This window comes from Heterocephalus glaber, unplaced genomic scaffold (genome assembly GCF_053883595.1).
Source record: "Heterocephalus glaber isolate CG9 unplaced genomic scaffold, H.glaber_assembly_v1.0 deba00001457, whole genome shotgun sequence".
NCBI classification, from domain to species: Eukaryota; Metazoa; Chordata; class Mammalia; order Rodentia; family Bathyergidae; genus Heterocephalus; species Heterocephalus glaber.
The window spans coordinates 18969069-18988175 of record NW_028258305.1 but is presented as its reverse complement, the minus strand read 5'-3'; the positions used below and the strand labels follow the sequence as shown (position 1 = coordinate 18988175).

The 19107-nt window shown below is 35.3% G+C and overlaps 1 protein-coding gene across 48 annotated transcripts in view; it reads right to left on the bottom strand.

Moving 5' to 3' along the window:
* Positions 1-19107, bottom strand: part of Nrxn1 (neurexin 1) — a 1121547-nt gene that overhangs the window by 156166 nt on the left and 946274 nt on the right. For all 48 annotated transcript variants that reach the window (XM_087216047.1, XM_087216049.1, XM_087216063.1 and 45 more), the window contains one exon: positions 10668-10839. In XM_087216047.1, coding sequence (XP_087072173.1) covers positions 10668-10839 — 172 coding nt within the window. The remainder of the gene's footprint in view (positions 1-10667; positions 10840-19107) is intronic.

The window sequence follows — 19107 nt, the reverse complement described above, 5'->3', positions numbered from 1 at the left end:
TCAGTATATCTTAACATGAGGAAAGCCAGTCTCAGATTTTAAGGATTGAGGGAGTTCAACTGCTTTTTAATGCAGCCAAATTTTTAAGGCTAAAAACAAAACAGACTTTAAAATGTTTAAGATGAAAACCTGTCTTTGAAAACTATTCTACCCTTGAGGATAAATTTGACACAAAATATTCATCATCATAATTTAAATTTTAATATATGGCCTACTTAAAGGCTTTATACTTCAAAAGTTTTCCACATTTATCATATCATTCTGTCTTAATTAAGAACCAACTATAATAATGTATTAGGTTAGATGACATCTTCGGATTGTTACAGAAATTAAGCTTATATTCCCTAGGAATAAATATACTTTCATAATAACCAAATAGTTTTACTGTTTAAATTGCTTTTTTACCTGGAATGATGTGATAATATATCAAAAATTGAGTAAAAGGTATTTGTAGGTGGAAATCATCTTTAAACTTTTTATTTTGAAAGAACCATTTATCAAAAAGTTACAAAAGATAGGTAATGAGAGTTCCTTGTACCTTTTGTCCACCCTTCTCCTTGTTAGTAATTTAAATAACTATTGGACAGTTCTTAAAACCAAGAAATTAATATTGGTAATCAGCTCTAACATAAAATACAGACTGTGTTAAGTTTTACCAGTTTATAACTAATGCTTTTTTTCTATTCTGGCATCAAATTGAGATCTCCTAGTGCATGAGGTTGTCACATCTCCTCCTGAGTTGCCTTACATATGTCTTTCTTTATCATTCATGTACTGTACTTGACATTTGTGAAGAGTGCTCATGAGTTATTGTGTAAAATGTCCCTCGATTTGGGTTCGTCATGATTAGGGTGAGTCTATGGATTTTTGTTGAGATTATCAGCAATATTGAAGAAGTGAAGTACATTTCTAAATGTATCATGTCAAGAGGTATATAAAGTCGATATTTTTTTTACTGGTGCATTTATCAGTACCCAAAACACATTTATAAGAAGAATAGTGGCATTCTTATAATCATATTTGAGAAAACAATTGTGTTCTAAATCAAAAGTACAAAAGTTGATCTTACTCTGTTAAATTATCTAAATTAGTAAAGGCTACACCCAGAGGGCTAAATCAGAGATTAGGAGGTGATTATTAGAATGTTAGCAAAGGGCAGCTATATTTCATAGGAGTCTCATTTCATTTTTTCCTTTAAAATATTAACATGTTAAAAGATCACTTAGAACAGAGAGTTCTTTTTGTTTTGCTTTGTTTTTTGTTTGGTTTTGTTTTTTTGAGACAGGATCTTGCTATGTAGTTCAGGCTGGTCTCAAACTCATGGCAATCATCTTGCCTCAGCCTCCCAAGTTCTGGGATTACAGGTGTGTGCCACCACACCCAGCTAGAATAGAGGTTTTGAATTGTAGACAAATGGACCTAAGTATTGTGAGCTGCAGCCCTTAAAAAACATATGCATAATTTAATGTGTTCTATAATTTAATGTATTTAATATATGTGTTCTGTATTTTCTAAAGATGGGGTGCCCTACTTTATCAGAGTCATATGGAGGTAGAAATTCAAAGGAGTTTAAGAAGAATTAATCAGAGAATGTCTAAAACTGAAGAGAGTTACCTATCTAATGTTTGTATTCTACATAGGTCCTTGATACTAGTGTATTAAATTTTAAGTTTTTTCCTGGGCTACCACTTGACCACACTGTTTAATTCCAACTTACTTTCAAGCTTACATGATAAAAAAAAAAAGTAGATCAGACACAAAAAATACTCATTACTGTTGGTGTTCATCATAAAAGTATATAAATATTCCTGGGAAACTTCATAGAAGGCTCTTGAGAAAATATGGGGTCAGAATATTTGTGGAAGTATTGAGAAGAGCTTGTCATTGAGCTGGGAATGTGACTTATCCTCCATTAAACTCAGGTAATTATAAACTAGAAGATACAAGAAAGATACTTTTGGGGCTGGGGATGTAGCTCATGGGCTGGGATGTAGCTCAGTGGCGCCACACCTGCCTGTTAAGCACAAGGTCCTGAGTTCGATTCCTGGTACAGGAATAAAAAAGAAGATACTTTTGGATAATGATTGAATTATAAAAGAATTATTACAAAACTAGACATCTTTTTAATATCAACCAAAAACAGTATTTGGAAAAGGCATTTGAAGTTTTTGAAACTCTAATAATTAAAAGTATAATTTCTCTGGTCTTTAATCTTCAGGTATTTTTAAAGCTCTTTTCCATTTCATTTTCTAAAAACTAAATTTTGTACTTGTGATGACAATTTTTTATATCTGACAGGATCAATTCTTTATTCCTAACCAGGGATAGATTCATCAACCTGATTATCCTGGAAGAAAAGTCTTTCAATCCTATCTCAGTCAATATCATTTGCTACTCTTATGTAAAATTATGGTAATTCTATTCTCTTGTTTAAGGTGAGTGTTTTTCAGGAGTGGGATCAGCATATCTTTTCATTAAGATATGAATTTAAATTGCTAAACAAAGTGTACACTAGAAACAATAATGAGGAAGGACAAGATAATATCAGATAACCTACTTAGCCAAATTCCTTGAACATAGTAATGATCAATGATATTTATGATTGGTGTTTCTAGGTAATAATGTCTGAAACATTGTCAAAGAAAGGCTCATTGAAAATACAAAGTGGAACAAATTCTTGTACACTAAATGTTTCCAAATACACTTAATTATTTCATAGAATGAAGTTAAGTTTAGCTTCAAATATACAGGGAAACTCTGGGTTGCTATCCATTTTACTGGGCTCTTGGTTTCGGATGGTGTGATGTAGCTGTTCCATTTGGCTCCTAGACTAAACTGAGAAGCAAAAAGTAGTACAGGAAATACAAAGACAAGAACTCTGACCCATATGTCTCTGCATCATTCACAGTGGTATCCAAATAGTAGACACTCAACACACATCTAAAGAAACTAGTATTTACAGACTGTTTCACTCCTGTCAGGAATAAATATTTAATAATGCATTTGTTTTCTAAGGTGAAGAATGTGTATGCTCTGAAAACAGAAGGAAATGGCCTGTTAGGGTCAAACTGAGATTTCTGAATTGTCCTTCCTTAAAAACGATGATTAATTTGGCCCTATAAGAAGCTGGCCCCAGTGTTATAAGGCAAAATACTGATGGGGGCAGAGAATTGGCCTGCAGTGCAAGGCTATTTTATGGAAGGTGCAGGTAGACCTCAATGACAAGTTTCCTAGGAAGGAACATGAAAAATATTTCCAAGAATAGTAAGAATGAAATAAAAGTCAACATATAGCCCCATGACAAGACTTGGATTTTAAAACCAGGACACGAAAACCTTGTCATTCCTTTACTTTTGTTGCACTATGAGCAATGATATTTTAGAAAATATCTGTATTATTTATGTTTGGTAGTCTAAATGAGTTCAAAGTCCACCTAAGCATCAAAAGAACTTTCTCCTTTTTTTAAATGAGAAATTTTTAAAAGTTCTAATATGCCTCACAGCAAAAGGAAAATATTCTAATAATTGACAGAGATCCAGGTCACTTACAATGTAAGAACAAGTGAGAAAGATAGGTTTTTTTACACAGCAAAGTCTTACTCTGCCATAAAGAAGGATAGACTTGAGACATTTATAGCTAATGAATGCCCCTTGAGATTATACTCTTAAGTGAAATAAATTGGACACACATGTGTAAATATTGCATTATCTGGTGTGAGAAACTGGAAGGATAAATAAGGACCAAAATGTATAATAGATAATGTGAAATAGGAAGAAACTGTTCAAAAGGAAAGGGGAATTAAGGAAGGCGGGGGGGGGAAGAAGGAAGGGAAAAGAATAAATGAGAAAAGAAGGAAAAAATGGAAACAAAGCTTTTGTAAATAAGAAGGGGAAGAGGGGTTGAAGGAAGGGGAGGGGATTGGGAAAAAAGAGGAATCAAGATATATCATGTGCAGGTTCAAATTTCTTATGATTATGATCATTATATATATATATAAATTTTGCCAATAAAATTAATTTTTAAAAAGTGAGCAACTTGGAAAAAGAAGCCTGAAAATATGTCATTCCTTTCCTTTTCCTTGGACACAATTTCCCTGAAGCTAAATTGAGAATTTCAGGTAGATGTATTTGATATGGTGCTCAATAAACAGGTCGTGCAGTTTCTCAATTAAGAACAACCTCTAAAGTCCAGCAAAATCGAACACCATGAAATAAGGAAAATAACACAGAAAATATGAGAGTTTTAGCCACTTATTTTACCTAAGATTTCTCATTGCCTAAGATTTACTATGAAAAATTAGGATTAGTAAACATTTAAGTATGTTAAAAGAAGCCAAATCTCTATGGATTGAAATAAATGTCTACCATGCATATTAGTCTATTTTGGTTGAAAGCCAACAGCAAAAAACAATATTTTGCATAAGTTTAATGAGGGATCTAGAAATCATTCAATAATTATTTAACTACTGTTTTTCAAGCCCTTATTATTATTTCTTTTGTTGCATTCTATCTAAAATTGGTAATATATTTAAAAAATGATTTAAATCTTTTGAATGCCTTATCAGTTGCCTGAAGAGATTTATATATTCACTATCTTGCAAGGAAATAAAATTTGGTCAAACATTTCCTGTATTTATACATTTAATTATAGCATGGAGCAAGCCTCTATGTAGAGTTTTTCTCCCAAATAATGTGTAAGGATTCTAATGTTCTAATTCTAATTGTAATAGTCTATAGTAATTGACTTAATTTATTAATTAAGTTTCTCAAGTGAAGTAAAACAATAATCGGAACCTATTAATGAGAATTATTGGTTCAAAATTTAGTGACTACAAAATAACTATGATTTTGTAAGAAAATTACTTTTACTTCATGTGTTATTGTTTAAAAGTCACAAGACGGATTTGGGGATTCAACAGAAATAGCAGGCTCTTGCATGGACTAATATGCAATTACAACCAATTACACAATTTAAGACTTTTCTTTTCTTTCCTTTTTTTTTTTTTGCAGTATCAGGGATCAAACTCAGGACCTTGAGCTTGCAAGGCAGGTGCATCGCCACTGAGCTAAATCCCCGGCCAATTTACGACTTTTCATTATGTTAAGTACATCATGCTAGACGGAAAGATTTATCTCATGATCTTTCTTTGCTATGGATTCTTTCTTCCAGATGGTATAAAGGAAGATTCACAGTATGTAGACAAAAGTCCCCAAGTGCAGTTTTGACTTAGCCACTAAACAGCATAGTAACTTTGAGCAAATTAGTTGGGCTTTTCAAATTCCATTATGTTGTCTGACAAATGAAGAAGCTGGAATAGAAGAAATTTGAAGTTCCTTCTAGCCTTCAAATGTTATAATTGTAAAACAACCCAGATTTCCTTAGTTATATCATACATAATAAAATCTAGGCTAATTATAAATTTAAAAGCCATAAGATTAATCAATCATAAGATTAATCATAAGATTAACCAATCTTTGGTACCAAAATAGAAAACTCTAAGTAAAAAGAATGCTTAAATGGATAATCAATGAATTATTAATGAGTTGATATAAAAATAATCAATTAATACAAAGTAAATATATAGAATTCAAAGGGTAATAATCAATGTTAGTTTCCTGACCTCTGAAATATATTACTGATGAAAATAATTAAGATTTAGAGCTCATACTGTTAAGATCTTCCAGCCAAATTGCAGTAACGCAAAAAGTATTTACATCAGCTCTAGAAAGTCTTCCCTGGGACTACTTTTTTCTTTCAAGTGCCCTCATCCTAAAGGATTTACTTTGTCACACCACTCCAGACCACCAGTTCTTTCCTTCTTCAAATTCCAATAGTAATTAAACACTGCGCTAGTAATTTTGTCAGTTTCAAAGTGTATTTGACCTTGGCAGATTTTCTTAGTTCCTCTCATCTCTCAAACAGACTAAGTCATTAGCAACCGAGAGCCAGGTCTTTGATTTCTGTTTGTTCCTACCACAGGTTTCTAGTTCTTTTCATATGTAATGCCTTCTGGTGACACACTGAAGCATGGTAGTTTTACTTATGGTAAAAGGAAAGAGAAAGAGAGAGGAGAGGGAGGAAAACAGAGAGAAGGTAAAAAGCAGGTCTTATACTGCATTCTGCATTCATCCTCTATTCTCTTTCACCCTGTGAACTATTAATAGCTCCCGATTTTCTGTGACTGGCTTTTCCTGCTAATTCCACCTAAACGAATGCTTGGTTGCAAAGACGCAAATTAAGGTAATTATTTTTATGGTTCTACTATACCACTCACTCCAAAATGGGCTCTCCTTAGAATCTGTTGTCTATTACTGTTGTTGTTGTTTTTCTGGTGTATCGTATTTTTAGCGAAATGCAATATAACCCCTGTATTTCCCACATATTATATGTTTAACCCTGAGCATTTTTTTTTTTTTTTGGTACCGCAGATCGAACTCGGGTCCTTGTGCTTGCACAGCAGGCAGCAGAACCACTGAGCTAAATCCCCGGCCCAACCCTGAGCATTTTAAAAGTATCTGTGTAAACAGACCGTGAGTCTAATATATTCTTTTATGTAGTAGACATTCTTTAAATATGAGTTGTATTGAGGTGCTGATTTGGCAATAAAATGACTATTTGACCTGTATAGGTATAAAAGACATCACTGGGGACACTGTGATAGGAAAGCGAATTCCAAGTTTTATCCCCAAAGGTAAATGGAGTTTTTTTGGAGTAATCTTGAGTCGGGCCAAGCAAGATGATGTTAGCCCTCTTGGATTAATCCTATGAGAAAAGGGGGTCTGTTTTTGTTGAGACAGAAAATTTTGCTGCACAACTGTAATTAGGGGCAAACAAGAGATTAATGATGCATTATATTCTAGAACTTTAACTGATTATGCACCAAGAAATGGCTTTTCAATTTTAAATGCTTTGCAAAACATTACTTCTTTACTTTGCTATGTGCACCAAAAAATAATGGAAACTAGGAGCGCTATTTAGAAAATTCAATATTTATTCTAAAGTGTGAATTATTGGGTTCTAAGAATATTTCATATTCTCCGAAAGAGCAGAAAATCTACCTCTACTAATTAGTTTCTCTGTGAAAGCCATCCAGACAATTATAGGGTAATGCTACTGGTCAATGCTTTAGGTGTTTTTCATTAAAGGTATAGTGCCATTACTAGATGAATTCCTTCATATAAAAGCACTTACCACAAAGCCCTATAATGGAAGGTTAAGTGCTAAACTTAATTACTAATTTCAACCCTTATTACCTATATTTTTGCAGTGCAAGCACTTTAAAAAGAACCAAATATAGTCTGTTGGTTCCTGGTTCTCTGATTATAGGATTTGGTGGTAAAACCATTAGTCCAGCTGCTTTTCTAATAAATAATAACCCCCCAAAATTTTAAAAATAAAATAGCCATGCGACAAACTGATATAAAAGAGTATATACTCAACTTTGTGATTGAACTTATACAGTATTTAAAATCGTTTTGTTTTAAAAACTTAAATCTAGATGACACAGTTTCAAATTTATATTTAAACTTTATGGCATTGTTGCAGATGAAGCTCTAAGAGAAAACAGTATTTGACATTTTTGTGGCTTATTTCCTGCCTCAGCATGATGCTGAAATGCCTACAGAGCAAATCATTAATAAAGAATTTGATGAAAATAGTGGTGACTCCACTGAATCTTTATATATTGATCATCAACTTTTTATATGTATATACTGAAAATTTTCATACATGCTCTTATTTTCTTGCGGGCAGACTTTATTTTTCTTCCTTGCTGGTATCCTTCAAAATAACTGCAACATTTCTCAGTCTGAATTTATTAATATTACCTAAATACTCCTTGGTGAAAGGGTACTTAAAATCTTTGACTAAGCATTGAAGGTTGTAGCTAAAATAACTATTTCTAAGATTAGCTCTGTAGTTATTATGATACTGTCAACTTCTAATCTTTAAATATATTTTATATCATGTTTTTTTTTGTATTTACAGTGGACCCTTGACTTCTGAGCTCAATTAGTATGTGGGGGCCGGTTGTAACTTAAATTGGTCAGTTGAAGGCTCACCCTCCTCTCCACAGCCTTCAAAGTCTCTCTTCTGTATACAGGCAGATCTCAGTGTTCTTAGAGAGACACTGGCCCAGGATTTCTCAATTAACCCCACATGCGAAGGAATGTTGTAATGTTCTTTCCAGAACTCTTTAAGGGTTAAATCTGTATCTGAGACCATCTGGAAGCACGCTGCTGGTATCCTGGTCATAACATGAGACTGTGGTCATAAGTTAAAACTAAAATTCCAGTTGTAACCAAAGTTGTTCCTGTGTCAGGATGGTCATAACTTGAGGGTCCACTGTGATTTTTTAAATGAGAAATTACATGTAGTAAAATATTAATCTCTAAAACTACAAATATTCCTTCAAATAATATTGGTCCAATCCCAGTATCAGAACATTAGCCTGCCACAAACAGCATCACTTTTGAGACTGTACCACCCAGTGGATGGTATCTTGTATATACAAAGTTATAAGATTATTAATCACATGAATTACAGTAAAATTGTGAGACAGAAAATTTTAAAACCATGAAATATTTACAAAAGTGGATTGATGCACTACTACATTTGAATGATACATGCTTTCAAAACTTATACTGTATTTCTCATTTAGTGATGAATTAAGCATATTATCAAAATAACATTCGACTATTAATAACTTAGTTTAACCCATAAATTCCCAAACTGATGTAATCATGTCTTTCTCTTTTCCCTTGTGGTAACCATTAATAACCTCTAGAACAGAATTCTTGAAGATTAGGGTTTAAAGAGTGTTGATATGTAACTAAATAAAGTAACTTTATTTAAATAAAGATATTTTAAAGAATTAATTGTTGAAACAAAGGTAGCCCTCAAAAAGTAACTAACTGTCACATATAATAGTAACATGAAATAGCATGTTACGCCTTCAGTCTACTCTTCAGAGCTGCCAACATCCTATGAGCAAAACCTAGACCTTACACTGCTTTGCCTTTCCTGGTATCCCATGCAATGGCTTGGTCTCACCAGACATGGATTGATTAGTCCATATTTTAGGATAACTATCAGTGTACTTTTCTACAATTTCAGTGAGGGAATAGTTGGTAATTTTTAAAAGTACATTTATACCAGGATTTCAGTAACTGCACTGGAGATTATTGGCAGAGGCTATAGTAGTATTCCATGCATATTCAGGTTACTTTCATTTCGGATCTTCCATCCCTTCATCTTTTTGGTGATGACAGAAGCACTGTTTTCACATACTTGTAAAATTGTTATAATTTCTGGGACACCAATTTGGGAAATATTTATTAAATGCTCACTCTTTGCTAATACTATAATAGACAGGGCACATTATTAATTTGTTCACTTTTGAATTTTATCATAGTGCAGCTTTATTACATTTCATTCAGTGAATATTTGCACAGCACTCTTCTTACAGAGTACTTTGGAGCTAGAGCTTGAAGATGTAGAATTACGTAAATCAGAAAAGTTCAGAGAAGCATCACTGCTATTTCATTTCATAATGGTGAGTCAGTACTATGGAAAATTGATACTTATTTAGTACATTCATTATTTTATGAAATTATGTCTTCTAAGAAACAAATAATTCTAATAGGGAATTTAATTATATATACTTATAGTTGTCATTTTTATTGTGTAGGATAAAAATTTATTTTTTCATTTTCTTTATACCATGCTATAAGTTGTATGCTATACAAAAAAAACATAGCTGGGAACAGAGACAAATGAGACTAATGCTTTTAAGAAGTGATTTTGCACTAAAACAGGAAGAATAGCTTCTTTTAATTATCTTAATATTTTAAATTTGTACCCTACTTAAAATAATATATTTATTTTTAAATTGAGAATATGTGCAAATGCAAGTAACACTGGTCTACATTTCTAATCTACCACCCTTGTTTCAGCAACAGTACTGAAAAGCTCATTAACAATTGAAATGATCATTTTTACTTTACCAAAAATGGCATGACATTCATTTTGCAGACTGGAAATGAATAACACTAGGCTTCACAGAAGCCTTGTGAAACTCCACAGTTATAGAAAGAGGAAGCAAAATTTTAAAACATAAATATTCTTGTAACTGCTGGTTTCTGACACCAGTTTCCTTCAGTGCTAGGGTTTGGCACTACAGTTTCTGGACTACTCTGCTTATCTCCTGCGCAACTCCCACCTCTCCTGAGTTTGAGCTCTGTGCTGCCATCAAAGGAATACTCCAATCTTACTTTCTCTCGGAAGAAATAGTCTATAATATTCCCTGTCTTAGTTTTAAGTTTTAACTTTGTTACTTTTGACAAAGCCTTTCCTTTGTTCAAATGCAAGGATCCAGTAAAAAGAGCTTTGACATGTTGTGCCTTTGATGTGTGCATTTTTCTGCTTTCACTAATGTCCTGCATTTTGCAAACGATAACGTGTGCCTTCAATTTCACCTATAAAATGCCATTTGTACATGGTAGCAAGAACAGTTTAGGACAGCATTACGTTCACATGACTCTAAAGTCCAATAAATAGTTGATGGTTTCCCAAAAAAGCACAATTTGGTGGGGCGGATGCAAAACAGTGCTTTGTTTTCTAGTTTATTTTTCATAAAATCTTTCCCAGATACTAATTCCCACACTTACCTGCTGGGTAACGCTCGATCACTGGCCAGCTGTCCACTTGTAACGTGGCATTGCCACCACTCCTCGTGAAACGCACTACATGGTATTTCCCATCATTAATGATTGCATTGGACTCTTCAATGGCGATGTCATCTGTCCCAACATTAAACTTAACTCCAATTTTTCCTTGGTGCTACAGGAGAGAGGAAAAAACCAAAAAGAGTTAGATTCAATTGAGCCGATTAGTCAGCATTTGATGAGAGATACATTTGAGGTACTGTCCAAGAACATGCATTGGAAACAGCTGCTTTCCTTTAATTTTACTTCTGAAAAGCCATATGTATTAAAGCCATATGAAAAGCTGTATGTATTAAGCAAGACTCTTGACATTTGAGTAAATCGGAGACTCTTTCATGGATAATAGATATCTCTAAAGATACACTTTCAAGGGAATTGAGCTGCCTTTTCCCCAGTGGTGGCCAGAGAGAAGGTGCACAGCTGTTTGCATGAAAGGACATCCTTTCATGTCCTTCAACATAACTGTTTACTGCACTCTCCCTACTTCACAAGAAAAAAGACAGGTGAACCACCCCCCCCCCCCCCGCCAATAGCTGCTAAATCAAAGCAAGAAGTCTCCTTAGAAAGAACTGACAAATGCTCACAAAACAGAACCCTTGTAACAGTGAGGGGGCACAGAGATGGGCATTTAATGAACGTAGTTTCTTAGTCATTATTCACAAAACCATCCAGTTTTACAGGCCAAAAAATTATTCAATTTCTTTATTTTACAGATGATGAAACTCTGACATAGGAAGCTAAAATGACTTGGTCAAGGTTGCATTACTTAATAGAGGTACATTAGAACTAAAATTTAGTTCTCTCATTTTTAGATTATATCTAAGTTAACATGAAGCTAAGATATAGTTCTGTAAAATTAATTCCTCTCAATTAAGAATAGTGGCATTATAAATCACTCTAAGTGTAAAGTTACAGCTGTTAACATTAGAATGTCATAACATAAGGTGGCAAAGAAAAACATGTGCTTACATCCTGGGCCTCTGAGAACCACTAACAGTAGAACCATCAACTCTTACCAGGAGCTAAGCTGATTTTCAAAGCATATGGATTTGCCCTTAATCAGTAGCACAGAATACCTGTCTGCAGGCCCTTGTCAGAGTACATAACCTCAAACTGTCTGCGGATCACCTTTCATCAACCTCAGCTGGGAGAAATGACATGAGGGGATGAGGGGTTTAAAGGACATATAGCCCATCTATTCCTGTAGAAACTTTAAATCAGAATATTAGACACCTGAAGGATAGGACCACATTATCTTGGCCCTTTGCTGGGTTCTCATCATTGAACTCAGCAACAAGAGAGTGGCATCAGCTTACACTGAGAAGTCTTACAAAAATAGTCGCCTATAAAACTGCATTAATAGAAGGGAATTGTTCAAATATTATTTTTGACATAACTCATTATCTTCTTGATGCACACATCCTAAAAGTTTTCTTTTTCCCTGTGATTCTCATTGTCCATAAACCATTTCTTTCTTACAAGAAGTTTGTTTTTTTGTTTTGTTTCAGGTTTGATGGCTCATGTGACTGTAAAATATTATTTTTCTATTTTGACACTACATATTTGTTAAAGCAAGATAGCTGATCAGATCTCAAATGAGACTCTTAAAATTTCCTTGTATATATATATAATTATATATTATATATATAATTTATTGAACGTGAGCAAATAGGAATTCTGGTAAGATTGGAAAATAACGCGTGTTCACAGATGTGAAGTAAAAATGATTAAAAATAAAAAAATGTCTCCATAACTCCTTAGACAAATTTCCATTTTTATTAGAAATTTCTTGTTTATCACCTGAATCATTCTACAAAAAATGGAAATGTCTTACAATACCATGTATTAAAAAATAAAGATAATGAGAAAGACAGTGGGGAAAAAAATGTCCAAGGGAAACAACAGACCAAGTCTATGCAACTCTTAAAATTTCCTTGTTTGCTTTGAGTTTCCTAACAACCAAACAGGTATATATAGTGTTCTCCTCAGTATGATGGTATTCCTCAGACCAGTTCTGTGATAGAGCTACTATTTTACCTCCATATTACACATGAAGTCATGGAGACAGAGTGATCAAGAAACCTCGCTGTTGGACCAGGGATTTAGCTCAGTGGTTCCGGCGCCTGCCTCGCAACTGCAAGGACTCAAGTTTGATCCCCAGTACCAAAAAAAAAAAAGAAAAGAAAAGAAAAGAAACCTGGCTGTGGCTGCACAGCTAGAGAAGGAAAAGCTGTAATTCAAACCCAGGTAGTATGGCTCCGGAGTCTGGGCTCGCAATCATTTCTGATAGGTGCAGTTAGCATATTTCATAAACCTAGGTGTTCTTTGCTACCTGTTTTCTCTCTGTTGCAAAAGTTGAAGCACTGCGGGGCCTTGTATTGTTTGAAATTAATAAATATGTGCTAATCGCTGTGCTTAAAATAATTTTATAAGGGATAGTAAGCAAATTAATATGTGAATACAGTAGGATGTTAAATTGGGTTCTTTTTTCTTTTACTTTTAGCTAAGATCTAGGAATGATGCGATAACCAATTAAAAACACTGTTTTTCCATTTTATAAAATGAAGTATAAAATTGCATAAGCCAGACTTAACAGTGCATTTAGGACGCCGAATCTAGTCCATCAAAAAGGCAGGAAAGACCAGGAAGAGACTGATAAGTATACTAGGATGTTAAGAGATAGGATGTGATGGGATTTGCACATAACTCCAAGGAGGAAGGTTACTTTTCCTTTATCCTAAGGGCATGGGAAAGGGACTTGAATGAAACATCTCAGAAAATTTGATATGGTTTTCTGGAATTTGGTAGGAGTGCCTGTGGTAATCAGCAACTAGGGATTTGACTATGCCTGAGAAATCCTCTAGGGGGAGACACTGTGGCTGCCTGATGGCCTGTTGGCAAAACAAAGACATACCACAGCACAGAGGTTACTCAATCATGAGAGTCTGTTAAGACCAAGAACATGTGAGTATTCCCTTGGATCAGACGTCAGAGAGCCACCCCAGAATTGTGTTGTATCCAGTTCCCTGTTTAGTAGAGCCACTGAAGCCAAGGACTGGGTGGTCAATAAAACAACAGAAAGCCCATGTTCACGCAGCATGGATGCCCAGGGATTGAGGCAGGAATCCTAAATGACCATCTGTAGGAGGTGCATTAACCCATCTCTAAAGAGTTTCAGGTCAGGGAATTCGAATGATGTGGTTAAGTGCACAGCCAAGCACAGTCATTCCATTCCTTATTTCTCATTTCTCATCCTTGAATAATTCAGGGAGAGTCATGGAAACAGTAGAAAAAAATAATCACATGCTGCTCCTCCTAGTGCAAGTGGGATCTCCAGTGTGGCCCAAGGAAGAGTAAAATGGAGAGGCCTTAACTGAGGTTGTAAGAGTATATTAGTATAGCAAAATGAAAAAAGTTACTTTTTATATCTAAAAGTGAACAGATAACCTTTTACAACCCAAGAGTGACCACAGTGGTTTTGAGACCTTTCCTGAGCTTCTCTGGAGTCAGTGAAAATATTTCCACAAGTGTAAATTCTTGCTGCATCCTAGGAAGCTGCTCTTGCCACACAGCAAGTGCATGAAGATCTATGCTATTCCGGCGCTGTCCATTGTTTTCGGATTCCTTCTAGCACAGAAGCGTCCCTTACACTAGGAGAAAGACTGGAAAACATTCTTGAAGTTTCTTACAGAAGGCCGCAATTGTCTGTTTTCCTCAGGCTTCTAATTATTAAAAAGTTTCAAGTTCTGTGAATAGAAGTTTTATAATACTAAAGTTAAAAAGGCCCCAAACTCAGAATAAATCCATTTAGCTTATCCTTAAACCTTTCCGCTACATGAAATTCAACATACTTATTTCCTAGGGTTCAGAAATCCCCACATTTCACAGGACTTGATTTCTCTCTTGTAACATATTAAATAAACCATTAAGAAAAATGAGGATGAGTGAAGCTTCAAGAGTTTCTGACTTTTAAATGATGACCATCTGTTCTTGGATATGATGAACTGTTGCCTCAACCTTCATCTTGGACATCTCACAGATCAAAATTTGTAAAATTAGCTAGAACAAAACCCAACTCCAAATGCCAAAGTAGATCCACAAAACAGGTCTCACCCCAAGTAAGACATTGTCTGTCACACCCAAAATTGCATCAGGAACTAGAGAAGCAATATAGATATAAATGATATCCGAAGGGGGCCGGGGATTTAGCTCAGTGGTTTTGCCGCCTGCTGCGCAAGAGCAAAGACCCGAGTTCGATCCCCAGTTCCAAAAGAAAAAAAAAATGATATCCAAAGGGTCACATTTTCCCTAAGAAAAAAATGTCAATGTGCATAAAGTAGAAGATATTACTATCAAGCATATTTAATAGGGTTAGTATTTATGGTTCCATTCAGAAACCTTAAATATTCTCAAAACATACCCTACCCATGTTGACAGATAGCAAGTCATTTCAATTATATAAACAATAAATCCTGCTAAACTTTCTTGCCAACGAATAATTATAATTTAAAAGTGTTAATTTCAAATTCATATTCTCTGGGATTACATGTGATTGTCTTGGCGAATTCTCATGAATATTGCATTAGCAAAACTAGCAGTCATTTCACTGGACATGCACTGATCTCTCTGTATTGTATCTTCCTTGAAATGAATAACTGGCTCACACCATAGTTTCACAAATCTATTATGAGAATATCAATAATGAGCCATTTATAATTTAATGAAGTCTTTCCATGGATTCATTAAATAAATAGTGACAAAGGTAATTATTGATTTTTTCATGAAAGCTCATTTCTGAGTAAGGATTATAATATTAAACCAACTTAAAAAGGAAACATCATGAAATACGACCCAGGGAAGATACTTGAAAGTTCTAGCAAGTTCTGGCACTGCAGTTTCATGCACCGTCTAACTCCATCTGAAAAAACATTCATTTGAAGAGTATGTTGGAATTGAGACTGAGATTTCATGGTATTCTCAATCTCCGGGGCATATTTTAAGCAAGGTGCTTGCATGTCATAGAGGCAGACATATTCTAATTTATGTGCATATGAAGTAGATAAAACAGAATACACATCCATAAAAATATATCTGGCATACGGATACATTATATAAGATTTTAGTCCACTGCTTTCTCTTCCATACTCTGGAATTGTAGAGAAGTGTTTGCCTCAACTAGGCCCACGAAAACTGAGCAATATAAAATAAAATAACTTTGTCCGCTTGTTTATGGTGCCCCTAGGGTAGCACCACACAGGATGAACTGCGCAGCCCAGGGCGTGCAGATGGGCAGGGAGCCCTGTGTATGTTCTGCATGCTTCTCCTGTGTGCCATGGTACAGTGCTGGGCTTTCGGGCCCTGTTTTGGACAGAACAAGACAAGGTCTTCAAATGTGCTCCCTGACTATGCTCATTTCAGAACACAGAACGACTCCTTTGGTGCAAGTCTACATTTTCAACTGAAACTGGAGCCGGGGCCGGGATTTAGCTCAGTGGTTTTGCCGCCTGCTATGCAAGCTCAAGGACCCGAGTTCAATCCCCGGTAGCAAAAAAAAAAAAAAAGAAAAGAAAAGAAACTGAGCCAGACTGAATGTTACCTTTTGCCCCTCTGGAAACTGACCCTCAACAGGGAGCAGAGAGGCAAGAGGGGGCCTCTGGAGCCTGGAGGCTCTGTCACAGGAGAAGCAGCACTGCAGAGACGGAGCGCCACCTGCCTCTGCCTGCAAGCGTGATGCTTCTGATCGTTACTAATTTAACCAGAAGACATTTCCACGTGAATGACTTGAGGTCCTACTGGCTGGTTGAGTCTATTTTGTCAATCTAGACAGTCTATAACTTCAAGCAGTGGTTTTAGTCTATTGTTTAACCTAACACTCAGTTGAAAATCACACCCCCTAAAAAACACCCATTATCAGTTCAATAATACAAAGTTTCTACTGTCTCATCTTCTACTTTTCCCACTAAATGGTATCTGTTTGTATTAATTTAGCCAGTGAATAAAAATTGAATATTTTATGCATCCTTCATTGGGCTACATGCAAGGGTAATACAAACATGATATATGTGGGGGTTTATTGTTGTTGTTTTGTTTTGGGGGAAGCTTTCAATGACATTGGGAAAATAAACCATGCATACAAATATTCAAAACTAGGCAAGAGGCAAGGGAGCTTAGGGAGAAGCCAGGTGCACTTCTGGAGGAGTTTGAAGGGTCTCAGGGAGCCTCCCACTGTACGTCAGGAGCAAGCTTGCACTGGGCCAAGCAATATATAGGGCACATAAGACAGGCTCCCTCTGCCTTCCACTCCTCTTTCGAATCCTGATGTATCAGAGTGCTCACTGGGTGCCAGGTATTGAGTTCTGTACAGTGTTTCACCTCTCAGCACAGCTCAAAGGTAAGTGCTGTTGTTTCTATCACTTCAGAGAGTGAATGATCTCTCCTAAATGATGTAGCTAATAAGTGTGAGTACGGGAATGTGACCCTGTTGGTGGGGCTGTCTAGAAAAAGAAAAATGTTACTTTAGTTTTGGCAGTGTTGCAGGAAAGATCATGAAACAAGGCATTCATACAGACCAAGAAGAGGAAGGTTCTTGCAGAGTGAAGCTTTCTTTTTGGATAATTACACCACAGAACATGGAACCAGAAGTAGGTGAGGTCTAGAGTGAAGCCACAGCAGAGAGGTCTCAGTTACAGCTTGTATGTTTTTAAATATATGATATTCATTTTGCTGTTATGTTTCCATAAACAATAGTGTATCTTTTCTAATACATCCCCATTCTGCAGAATGCTTTATTTCCTTTGAGTCCATGAAACTCTATGCTGATAACAAAATTATCTTCCTGGAGGCTTCCACTCTTCTCTGCGTCTGAAGAGTGTTTAATAACAATTCCTCCCTCACACACTGCCTTAGGTATGTTTCTTATGTGCCTGTTTCAACCCCTCCAATATATTTAAAAGGGGTTCAGGAAGAAAGACAAGCTAATTAATTATTACATACTAGATAGCACTTAAGACTACCTTTACATTTGAATTTTCCCATACTGTTTCACATTCAAGTTTCTTTTTAAATTGAGATGTAATTCACATACAGTATCATAAAATTTGTCCTTCTGATGTATACAGTTCAGTGATTTTGGTGTATTTACAAGGTTGAACAACCATCTCCATTATTTAACTCCAGAACATTTGCATTACTTTGCAGTTTTGCTTTGATGAGCTAATATAAAGTTCTTAACATGCTTAATAATTACATAGCACCTGTGACCTACTAGTATTACTACTATAATTATTGTTATTCTTTTGAAAAACAGTGTTTAGCTTCATAGCAGGTTGATGGAAGTTAGTTAAAACAATAGTTGAATTGTATAGCTGGTGTAGTTTTGCCGGAGTATGCAATATATCATTAAGACTCCTGACTTGTGAAGCAGTATATCTATTTTATAAATGAGAAAGCTAAAGCTCAAAAAGGTTGAGACTGACCAAAGTCAGAGGATCTGCCTACCACTTGGCTCGAGAGAAAACATTCTACCATCTTTGTTCACATGAAGGCTACACTGTCCTGCCACTAGCTGTATTGACATCTGTATTGCTTGATTAGACAACCTTCTTGCTCCCTCCCATCTCAATGATATTATGGTTCCAGACAGGCCTCCATTTATAGAAAAACAGTAAACAAAGAAAAGATTTAGAAAAGAAATTATCAGTCAAGTATTTAAAAACACATTAAATACACCTGAATCTGAATTTGAGCCTCTATTATATTTCTTTCAAAATTTACATAGATGAACTCTAGGATTTTATTATTTTTTAAAATCAGAGATTCTGACTTGGAAGGAGAAAGGTGATGTCCCTTTAGGTTGATGTATCAGTAACCCGGGAAGCCTTTTTGAACCATATATATTTCTTCCTAAGAAATTACAATGCCTGCTCCCCATCTGGGGCAGGTGGGTGGGTGAGAAAGATCCTTATTGCTAAGAATCACCACCTTGTTGAGTAGCAGGGCTTGGTGTTGTAAGTGAGAGAAGAGGTCAATGAAGTTTCTGAACTAAAGGATAGACCCTGAATTCTGGCAGTAAGACCATAATCTTGAAGTGCTTTTATTACCTTACATTATCTCTCTCCATAACTGAGATTAAACCAAATATCAAAACATTGTTAGCCCTCTAGATGAGGTTTTTCTACTTCTGATTTGTTGTCTTTGGGCCACTGAGCTGCATATTATTAATCTCCACCAAGATGTGTCCGGGGAAGGGATATTCTATCAATTCTGCTAGTTATTGGTATTTCTATGTAGAACGGCTTCCATATAAAAAAAGTTTTGGGATTATTTGTGGATTTCATTTACTTGTTGTATCCCAGGACCATCATGTTCACAGAGAGCTAACCAA